Consider the following 11,905-nt stretch of genomic DNA (forward strand, 5'->3'; position numbering starts at 1 on the left):
TAAATCGTAAATACTACTTTGTGGCCGTTTCTTTTGTTTGAAACTACATTTTAATATTTTTTGTCAATTATTATACATAGAAATTAAGAATATATAAATATTTCAGGTTGATCCTGTGAGTGATTTTAGGCCAAGTAATTTGACTAGTTCAAATTTCAAACATGATGCAATTAGTTAATTTAATCAAAATATCAAGAATAGGAGATAGAGTAGGTCTTTTATGGCTCATGGAATTATATACTCGAGAGACGTGTTGGTTTGGTCCATATATATACTGCAAAGTAAATTTTTTAATATAAAAATAATCTCACTAGAATTTTTGTGTAATATTAAATAGAGTATGTCTATTGTGAAATGGTCTCACAATTTTTTATCTATGAGATGAGTCAATTTTACCGATATTCACAATAAAAAATAAGAATCTTAGTATAAAAAGTAATATTTTTTCATGAATGATCTAAATAAGAGATCTGTCTTATAAAATACGACCCGTGAGACTGTCTTACATAAGTTTTTGTCTATTCATTAAGTGTTTCTAACGTAAAAAAGAAGAAGGTATTTCTTATTTTATTTATTTATTAATATTAATTGAATTGAATAAAGAACTATGTATTTGCGTAAAATTTATATATTTTCGCACTTAAAAACATAAAAAATCTTAGATAGGATGAAATATACGAACTTATAAAGTAAATGTGTCATTTGCATATTTGCAAAAACTCCACGTTCCGTGTAAACAAATCAAAATGAAAATTAAAAATATTATTTCCCCTCGCAATTTCAATATATAGGGCACTTTCCCAATCTTTTCAAGGTTTTATGCCTTACTGTGGCTGTTAAATAATTATCAGATTATAATATATGTATATTTGCAGAATATTTGTATTTTATTTATCACTAAATTCTTACAATTGAGACGAAGTCTTGAGTTTGAGATCCAATTATAATAAAATACATACAACTAAAAAATGTATATTTATAATATAAATAAATATAATTATATTAATATTAATGACTCAAGTAATGAAATATATAAATATCAGGTCGATGAAATTTACACATACCACTCCGAAATGTCAAGTGAAAGGGAACTTTAATATCGATTTTGGACGATCAAATATATAAAAAAAATTTGTTGTAATTTGTGTTATATTTGGATGGATGGATTTGAAATCCATGGATTTTGATTATAATTTTATTGTTAACGATGATGAAATATCATATCACATTTTAAATTTATATCTATTTACACATTATATACACAAAGTATAATGAATTTCAAAATTTTCTATTATTAGGGTGAATTTAAAATTTATCTTAATTAACATGAAACGTTATATAAATATATATGGAAATGATTTGAAATTTGTTGTCATACTTCTCTAAAAAAATTAATTTGAATATATCTGAAATCAATCGATCTAAATGCATTCAATCTTAATTAAAAAAGGATGATTGATTAGTGAGGGGTCATTATATTAATCATTTTGATTTTAACAGCACGATTTTAATTTTTGTTCTTAAAATTTTTTATATTAAAAATTCATTATTCATCAATGAATAAAATACTTTTATTTTTCCGATTTTTTTTAAATATAAATATTGAATCAAATCAGGGGAATAAACTATTGGAATACCTCAAATATCCGTTTCTTATTAAGAAACAAGTGTAATTTCCTAAATTCAACATTTAATTTCCACTTGTATAAAATTTTGTGATTTTTTTTTTCTAAATCCAAAATTAAATTTTTTTTACACATTTACTATATTTTAATGTTTTTAAATTTGAATAATTTTTTTAAAAAGATTTATTAAAAAAATTAAAAAAATTTTGATTACATATAAATAAAATCAGTTGTAATTTAATAAGACCTCAACTAGTCTTCCACACGATTTTCCCACTCATGAATTATTTTAAACTGATCTTCATTCAAAGTCTTATCATAGAAAGTAGGACTCGCAGATATTCTTTCCTTTTCCTCTCACTTCCCACCCAACTTCCAACTTAACATGAAACATATTCCTAAAATAATTTTAAATGCTACATGGAAGACTAGTTGAGGTCTTATTATATTAAAGCTATTTTTGCGAGAGTATTGATGTGACATGACATATATCAACGGTACATTGGTTTTATTTCAGTCTTATGTAGTAAAAATTGCTAAATTTTTTTAAAAAACGAAGATATCGGAGTAAAGCTGAAATTATATAACATAGATGACAAGTTGCAAAAAAAAAAAAAAAATGCTAAACCAAAAAACAAATTTTCCTTCTTTTGTTATCAACCATTTACTAACTCTATTTTTTTCCATCCATATATGCAAAAAAATATTCCATGGTTACTTATATTTATAAATTTTAATTTGCATTAAATGTGAAAAAAGTTTAACATTTCCAAATTTCCCCGTGTTTAATTATATTATGCATACATGTTTATTAGTGAAACAAGATATTTGACCAAATTTGTGTGTGTAATAATAAATATTAAATGTATGTTCAGTCTTTATTCGATCGATTCTTTTTCTATAGATACTAACAAAAAAAATGTTTCTACATTCTCTGGGCTGACATGTGTTTTTTCGGATAAAATTCGGTACAAAACATTGAAAATTTGGAACAAATACATGGTATTTCAGAACTAAATATTTTAGATCTGACACTTATATATGATTTTTAGTATGAAAACATGTATAACAAAGTTTGATATTAATGACATGTCTTTTTTAGATGAAAACTCGATACAAATCTTTGAAAAATTGTTGTTAATATATGATATTTGAGTGCTAAATGTTTCAGATCTGACACTAAATATGATTTTTGAGTACCCAGATATATATAACAAATTTTGGTATTAATGACATGTTTTTTTCGGATGAAAATTCGGTACTAAATTTCAAAAATCTGATATTGATATATGATATTTGAGTATTAAATATTTCGAATATTACACCAATATATGATTTTTGAGTACTTATTCATGTATGTTAATGACACATTTTTATGATTTTCAATATAAAATACTAATATGTGATATTTAATCATAAAACAAGTGTAGAAAGTGCTGATATTAATGTAGTTGTTCTAATTTTATACTCAAAACTTTATTTCTTGTACCAAATTTAAAACAATTTGTTCTGCACAAAGACTTTTGTGAGATAGTCTCCTGAGTCAATTTGTGAGACGATTCTCCTATTTGAATCACTTATGAAAAGTATTACATCTTATGTCAAAATTAATACTTATTATTATTACAAATATGAATAAATTTGATATGTCTCACATATATAAATTCGTAAAATCATCTTAAGAAATATGTATTATTTGTTTTACAATATTATATGAATGTTATAGATTTTTAATGATTTGTATCTAATTTCATTAAAAAAAAAAAAAAGAAAGAAGAATTGACTGAGAGAATGCAGAAACATGAAGTTTTGATATTACAGTAACTGAACATATTCTATTGGGGATTGAAAAAGAATGTCATCCTGAACAAAGTCAAACGTTGTGTTCTTTGAATTATCACACATTTGAATCTTTGATTGCTATGTGAATGCGGTTCTAACTCATAAACAAGGATCAAATTCACACAAATTTTTTCTGTCACACAAGCAATTCATGAATTCTATCCCAAGTTCAGATTTTTTAGGCGAATAATTATCTGCTCTGAGCCATTTCTTCTCCAAACTACACGTTCTTTGCTTCTCTTTAATGAGAGTTGCAGTTCTGGGATTTCGAGAAAATCTTGAAAATCCAATGGCAATGGCAGCTGAAACTGAAAAACCAATCCAAGACGAGCTCTCGCTTCGGATCTTTCTGGCAGAACGAGTCATCAAATCAGCTCAGGAGGCCGAGTCATTCAAGCTCGAAAGCTCGGAACTTGCCAGCCAAGTGGTCGAGCTCTCTCATCTTCTCCGCTCCGCCGCGCGCCTCACCTCCAACCCCGCCGGCGCATACGATCGCCCCATCCGCCGTGTAATGGATGATCTGAACAAAACCCTCGAACGCGCCTTGACCCTGACCCGCAAATGCCGCCACAAGAAAACCAACGTCATTCGCCACGTTTTCTCCATCACCACCGCCACGGATTTTAGAAAGGTTTCGGGTTTACTTGATTCTTCTCTTGCTGATATTAAATGGGCTCTCTCTATTTTTAGTCAAGATTCGGATAGCGGGACTATTGATTTAACTTTGCCTCCTATTGCTACCAATGATCCTATTTTAGCTATGGTATGGCCCTATATCGCTGCTGTGCATATAGGTCGAACCGAGGGTGCGAAGGAGCTAGCTAGTTTGACACGGGATAATGATAGGAATAAAAAGATTGTAGTAGACGAAAAGGGGATACCTCCTCTTTTGAAGTTGCTGAAAGAAAGTAAGAATCTCGATGCACAAAAAGCAGCGGCACGTGCTTTGTGTAATCTGGCCGACGATGTGGAACGTGTAAGATTGATTTCCAGTGCCCTTGGGGTTCAGGTCGTTGCCAAAGCACTCTCAGAGGCGCCAATGAGTGTCCAAGTCGAATTGGTGGAATTGGTGTCGAGGATGTCGGAAACGGATGTTGAAGCACAGGAGGAGTTTGGGAAGGAGAATGTGACGAGGCCCCTGGTTGCCCTTTTAGGTATGGATGTGAGTATAGAAGAGTTCAAGGATACAAATTCGCAGAAGACTGCTAATAGCATCCATTCTCTTGTGCTGATCAATAAAGAGATGGAGAAAAAATGGGTTGGTGGAAAGGGCAGTGGTAGCAGTTTTGATGGGAGCAGGCATCTTGATCAAAATAAGAAGGAGAAGGAAAGGTATGTGGAGTTGCCGGAGGTTAGATCGAGCCTTAAAGTGAGTTGTGCAACTGCATTGTGGAAATTGGCTAGAGGGAGTTTGTCGAATAGTACCAGGATTACCGAGACCAAGGCTTTACTTGTTTTGGCCAAGATTATCGAGAAAGAGCGAGGGGACTTGCAGATTAATAGTTTGTTGGTTGTGATGGAGTTGGCATCCGTGGCTGAAAATAACTCCGATCTTAAGCGTGCTGCTTTTAAGCCAACTTCACCGGCAGCAAAGGCCGTTTTAGACCAACTTTTAATGGTGATAAACGAAGGAACTGGTGTGCCCTTGTTGATACCGGCTATTAAGGCTATTGGGTGTTTGGCAAAAATGTTTCCTGCGAAGGAGACACGAATAATTACCCCTTTGGTCACTCAGCTTAGTCATAGGAATCCTGATGTCTCTGCCGAAGCAGCTACAGCCTTGAGCAAGTTCATATGCGAGGACAATTTCAACCGCGTTGAGAATTCTAAGGTAATCATAGAGTCCAATGGTGTGCCAATGCTGATGAATTTGCTTAGAAACCATGATAGGGGTAATTTACATTTGCCTGAGCTTGTTCTACTTTGTAACCTCGCTATAAACGTTGGTAACAATAAAATTCTCGAACAAGCTCGAGCTCTAAGCGTCCTCGAGGGAATGGCTCGACAAGCTGCTGCTCATAATCCCGATTTAAGAGACCTCTTTGCCAAGGCCATACACCAGCTCATGCTCTATCAGCCTGCAGCTCATCATATACATAGACATCCCTAGGTAATTGAGAATTCTACGCCTCTCACGAACACACATTCTTGGAATTATACTTCAGTTGTCTAGATTTTTCACCTGTGAAATAAATTAAGTCAGATGACAATGAAAATGGAGTTCATGATCTGAATGATTTAGTTTGTGAATGGATTACTTGATATATTCGTCGTAGTCGAGTATACATATGCCTCTGCCGATAATTTTGGTTGCTATTATCTGTTGTTTCTCCTGGATTTTTGTGTGCAACATACACAAACAAGAAATGTCTGCTATAGTGGTATTCATATATTTCTGCAAGTGATTGAATGCAACAAAGGATCCAGAATATGACCAACTCTTCGGCCAATGCTTGCAAGGGCGGTTGTCTCAACTGACAAACGAACTGGTTTCTAATTATCAGTCCCTATTATATATATATATATATATATAAGGCAAAAACTTGTGTGAGATGGTCTCACGGGTCGTATTTTGTGAGATTGATCTCTTATTTGAGTCATCCATAAAAAAATTATTGTTTTTTATGCTAAGAGTATTACTTTTTATTGTGAATATCGGTAGGGTTGACCCGTCTTACAGATAAAGATTCGTGAAACCGTCTCACAAAAGACCTACTCTACATATACACACACAGATATATATATATATATATATATAAATGTAATTATGTTGGTATTTTTTAAAATTTTGAGTTTGATTTGATTTGATTTTATTTTTGAGTTAATAAAACAATCGCTTTAGTTAACCATTATTAGTGAATCTATACTATAATATTAAGTTTGAGACACTTATACTAAGTAATTTTGTGTCATGGTCTATTTTTTGATAAACAAAAAATAACATATTTTTCAAATTACAAAACATTCTATTTTTGTTTAATAAAAATGTCATCAAATTGATTTTAGTAAATTGACGTCTTATCTATATACCATATCTTAATAAAAATCTTTATCGATATTTTGAACAATATTTTTTTTTTTTTTAAATGTAAACATGCATCGCTTGCGAAGGGACATTCAAAATAAGAACCATACGACCATGAATGCTTTACATATTTGAGATATAGCATAGACATGGCAAATTGCAAAAATCATCTTGTAAATTATAATGTTTTGGCTTTTAGTTATGTAAGTCATCAAAATATGATTTTAGTGCGGTAAGTTAGTAATTTTTTACGACAATGGACACATAAGTAATGTCTACTACCAGTGGACATCACATTAACAATATATACATCCCGTCCATATTCCGTCGAAAAATGACAAATTTTTTTTAAAAAATAACTATTTTGTTGTACTAATACCAAATTAACTTCGACAATTTACGAGGTTAAAAATCAAAATAGGGCAATGCCTATAGGAAGAGTTTGCTAATTTCACCTCATATACAATATGTGCCAAATTTATGGGAACATCTTGTGGAACTTCACTTCAGATTTAAATTATTGCCAGATTTTCGGGCGAACATCTCACTTGCGCTCACCCCCGAAAATCTCGCGAATGATTTTGCCCTTTTCCCGAGATTTTCAGAATTTTCTTCATACATGATATTGTTGAAGTCCTTGTTTGATTGTTGATGAAATTTGGGTTCATTTGGTGCTGAATGATGTCCTTTTCATGTTGCAATTGACTTGTTGATGACCTATGGCTAGTCACAATAAGCCTAATTAGTGCCTCCATAACTGCTGGAAAGACTTGAGAGCGACAATAGATCATAATTATGAACTTGGGCCACAAATTTATATATATATATATATATATATATATATATATAATAATTTATGTAATATTAACTGTATTGATTACTATTGAGCATGCAAGCTCGTATCACTAGCTTTTGATCAAGCTCGAGCTCAAACAATTCTGAACTAATTCAAACTCGAATTTAGTCAGTTCGACTAATCTTATATATCCATGAGGGCGATCATATATTTTTGTACTGTAACTTATAAATTTTTCTATATATTATCTTATAGAAGTGGCACTTTCATAACTCGTGGAGACTACAAATATTGGTAGGTTGCCCAAAGGTTTTATTGTTGCTTCCTCGTTATCATTATTACTCAATTCTTAGCTCTAAAATACTTGGTCACTATGTATTAATTTTTCTTCTCGATTGTACGTACAATGTGCGAAATTAGTTTTTCTTATGCATAAAAAATACGTAAGTTCGCAAAAAAGATTTAAGAGATAAATATTATTATCCGCCCGTACGTATTCCTACATATCAATGATTTTTTTTATCAAATTAGACTGAAATCGATTCAATCACTTGCACAATAATTCGAATTTGACCTCCCGTGATGATGAAAACCTACAATAGAGTAATTCATATACATACATAAACCTAGGGAAATTTTTTATGTATTTGTGGGCAAGACAAATTAGTTCTTTGGCTCATTCGTAAGTTTCATCATCAACAATGTAATGAAATAAGTTTTGTCTTTCACATTCTAAATTAGAAGTTTCGAGTTATAAAATGAATCAATAAAAAAAGTGGTTGAAATAGTATAATCGATACGATTAATCTCAAATCAGATAGTATAGGTTAAATTCAGAAAAACAGCAAAATGAAAACGACCCCACCATTGGTTGCATCTCCCAATGAATGGCTACTTCAGAGAATAAGGATTTCAAAGTTGTATTGAATTTAACTTTTGTGCCATATTGCCAACCCAAAACTTAAGCATGAAACTCCTAAATGGTGGATGGATAAAAATAGTAACACAAAACCTAAAGAGAATCTTTCAAGTCTCTTGTAGCATATGATTCATTCAATCACAAAGAAATTTTAATTACAAGTTATCTTTTCTATTGATGCACAAATTTTTCAATCCAAATTCTTTTTCTAGTGAATGGATTTTGAGTTGGTTCTCTAATGAGGTTGATATATAGAAGCAAAAATGGACAAGAAGGTAGGCATTGGGAATTTCCTAAAATGGACTAGGTAATTCTATCTATTCAAAGATGGTGGCATACAAAATTAGAAGGGGCAATGACACTTGTCTCTTTTTACCCAAATATTGCATAACATGACACTAATAGTTTTGAGTTAGTCTGAGTCTATGCTACATCGCAAGATCTATTATCGATTTTTGTTTTGCATAAGATCATCACATATTTTTCGTTTAAAATGAGATGATCGGCTGATCGTCTTATACATACAAACACGTCGGGAATAGAACTCCCGGTATATCATAGACTCAGACTCAAGTTTTGAGGAGTTAATATATGCTATTATTGGACACCAATTTGTAAACAAGAAATTTGGTTTTTGGGAAGGATTAATTCAAGAATACGGGGGGGGGGGAGGGGGGGGGGGACATTCGATTGAATTTCGCGAGGAAGATTTTAGATTTCGCGATTTCAGGCTTGAGAGTTGTTTCATATTTAGGAGCATCGATGCTATTAGATCAAGAGGTCCGTCGCCTCATAAAGTTATCTACCAAACCAATTATTTTGATATATTATATTAAACCATAAATCGTCATTTAGTGCTAATAACAAGATAATAATTTATTACATTTTTTTTTTGTTTCATAAACATTTGACTCAAGTTTACGAATTATCAGAAGCATATGAATTTATCGTCTATATATTATGGCAAAAACTTGTGTAAGACGGTCTCACGAGTCGTATTTTATCTTATTTGGATCTCCATGAAAAAGTATTACTTTTTTATTGTGAATATCGGTAGGGTTGACCCGTCTCACAGATAAAGATTCGTGACACCATCTCACAAGATACCTTTATATATATATATATATTTTTGTTTTGTTTTTTTTCAGGCGGTCTACATGACTAAGAGGTAGATGAGTGGCACGTTGAAATTATGAAGATTCTATCTCGAGCAATAATGAGTGCATAATTTTTAGATATTTTTTTTAACTTTTTTTTTTTGTTGATTTAGGAATTTATTTTTTTGAAGGAGATTGAGAAGTTGATTTATAGGCTTACCAGTTATCTAACACTGTCATAGACTTACAACTATGTGTTTAGTATTCTAACGAAAAATCAATACTCGGATTTGAACCTATGACTTACGTCTTACCACGACGACGTCACTCAGTCACCTAATTAAAAAACTATAAATTATCGAAAAAATAGACCATTACAGATTTGTTCCACACAAAAATCAATTCACAAACATTATATACCAACCCTCAAACCAATACAATGAATTGAATAAATTTACGATAATATTTGATTAAAAAAGAAAAAGAAGAAGAAAAACAAAGTAAAACACTAATAAAATATTTCCACCTCAAATCTTTTCCTACAATTATCGACATCCGTGTGTGTGTGTGTCTATATATATATATATATATATTATTTATTTATTTATTACAAACTGTGAAAAAAAAAAAAGTTTAACAATTTCAGATTTCATGGAACATATTAAGATTTCCCCCAATCAATTCTTGAGACAAGGATCCCATTTGATACCCAACAAAGTCACGGGAACTCTGATTCTGAATCAAACCAGGTTTTGCATCTTCAATCTGAATCCCACTGAACTGGAACTGAAACATCGATTCGAGTTTATTTTCAGCTTCCCAACAAAATGTGCTTCCATTTTCAACCATGCTGTTGTTTCTTGAAGCTGAACACTCGGAGAAATCTGTATTGTTTAGCCGATCGAAAGTCGTCAAATTCGGCATCGAGTAGAATCCGTAACTGTTAGGATTCATGATGGGATTTTCTTGAATCAAATTCTGAGAAAGAAAACTAGGACAGTATCCATTCGAATCGATGCTCGTTTGGAATTCGGTCAAGAACAGAGGATCATACATTTGTTTAGTCACAAGATTGCTGCCATTCAAAGAATGTATTGGGATTTGCATTAGATGATAGTCTTGATGATCAATTTGGACCGGATTCGACAAATATGGAAGCCCTTTAGTCTGTAGAATCTGTGGTGAAACAGAGTCTGCGTAATCTTTCTCCTTTTTCACTTCGATTTCGGGTACCGGCATGTGTGTGTTAGGATCAATGCCTTGTTTGATGAGCTTTTTCTTGAGGCAAGAATTCCAAAAGTTCTTGATCTCATTATCTGTTCTTCCTGGTAACTGTGTAGCAATCTGTGCCCACCTGCAATTTTGGTTTCCAAATTATGAAAACAAGTCAAAAGAGATTGTAAACTTTGCAAACCAATCAAGATTTTGTCAATCTTTTCTTCGGGAAAAAAGAAAAAACCAACTTGAATCATAATTTCATACCTATTTCCAAGAGCTTTATGCAAAGTAATGATCAAATCCTCCTCTTCTTGAGAGAACATTCCCCTCTTAAGGTCAGGCCTCAAGTAATTAATCCACCTCAATCTGCAACTCTTCCCGCATCTCTGTAAGCCTGCATTAATCCCACAAATCCACTCAGAAAAAAAAAATTAAATCTTTCCACTCAAAAACTCACAAGAAAACCAATCCAACACACAAAAAAACAGCAAAACGGAAGTGGGATTTCAAGAAAAAGCTAAATGGAGTCAAATATAAACCAGCTAATTTAGGTACAGAACTCCAGCAACCGACACCGAATCTTGTAATAAAAGTGTGCAATTTCTCATCTTCTTCGGGTGACCACAGCCCCTTCCTCAGCTTCTGCTTCACGCTGCAAGAATGACGCCCCATTTCTATGTTTTTCTATTCTTTTCTGTTATGTATTGTAGGGGAAAACGAAGTTTTGTTCCGATGACAACCTTAAAAACGACAGCAACTTTTTATGGAATAAATGTGTTGGTTAACACAGTGTGATTAGTGCTTTGGAACCCCGAAAAACTGTGATTAAAAAGACCTGTGATCAACCCTTTTGAGTGAAAATCTTGAAAGATAAATCTCCAAAAATTTATTGGGTTTTTAACAGAGAAAGAATTAATCATACTTAGAATTTAAGGGAAAAACAAGAGAGTGAGAATGGGGGATGGTGGGGTAGCAATCAAGTAGTTTCTAAGTAAATTTTGGTGCTGCCTTTTGCATTGGATTTGATTGGATTTTAAGATATGTCTTTTTAAGTAAATAATATTTGTAGATGACAATAATTGTGTGACAGCAGCAACTATATATATTTAAGTGTAATTATGCATGAAAATTGACAATTTGTATATTTAATGTGAATTAAATCAATGTTGTTGGAAATTTTATTGTATTAATTTGATCTGGTTTATTCGTGTTGGAGATGGTTAGCTAGGTTTATTATTGGATTAAAAATCAAGATTTGAGGTATCAAAATGCAAATTGATCAATGATTCTTGCATTTGGAATTGTTCATATTTTTTAGAAAATTATTATAATGATATGATGCTTTGAGTGTTTTTTTTGAAATAATGAATCTGAAATAACACT

General features: G+C 31.9%; 2 protein-coding genes across 2 annotated transcripts; one reads left to right on the top strand and one right to left on the bottom strand.

Moving 5' to 3' along the window:
• Nucleotides 1-3,711: 3,711 nt before the first annotated feature.
• Nucleotides 3,712-5,577, top strand: LOC142520384 (uncharacterized). Its single transcript, XM_075623375.1, has one exon. The coding sequence runs from the start codon at nt 3,712-3,714 to the stop codon at nt 5,575-5,577; it is 1,866 nt and encodes a 621-aa protein (XP_075479490.1).
• A 4,228-nt stretch (nt 5,578-9,805) lies between these two features.
• LOC142520690 (transcription factor MYB53-like) lies at nt 9,806-11,512 on the bottom strand. The gene is made up of 3 exons (XM_075623782.1): nt 11,062-11,512; nt 10,787-10,916; nt 9,806-10,658 (listed from the first exon to the last, which is right to left on the bottom strand). Exons 1-3 carry the CDS (start codon nt 11,192-11,194, stop codon nt 9,947-9,949), a joined length of 975 nt encoding a protein of 324 aa, XP_075479897.1. The 5' UTR covers nt 11,195-11,512; the 3' UTR covers nt 9,806-9,946.
• Nucleotides 11,513-11,905: the final 393 nt, after the last annotated feature.

This window comes from Primulina tabacum, chromosome 12 (genome assembly GCF_025594145.1).
Source record: "Primulina tabacum isolate GXHZ01 chromosome 12, ASM2559414v2, whole genome shotgun sequence".
NCBI classification, from domain to species: domain Eukaryota; kingdom Viridiplantae; phylum Streptophyta; class Magnoliopsida; order Lamiales; family Gesneriaceae; genus Primulina; species Primulina tabacum.

Coding starts and splice junctions, on each gene's coding strand:
- LOC142520384 (XM_075623375.1), top strand. CDS start 3,712: ATGAGAGTTGCAGTTCTGGGATTTCGAGAAAATCTTGAAAATCCAATG.
- LOC142520690 (XM_075623782.1), bottom strand. CDS start 11,194: ATGGGGCGTCATTCTTGCAGCGTGAAGCAGAAGCTGAGGAAGGGGCTG. Junction 10,917..11,061: donor TTCTGTACCTAAATTAGCTG/GTTTATATTTGA, acceptor GGATTAATGCAG/GCTTACAGAGATGCGGGAAG. Junction 10,659..10,786: donor CATAAAGCTCTTGGAAATAG/GTATGAAATTAT, acceptor CCAAAATTGCAG/GTGGGCACAGATTGCTACAC.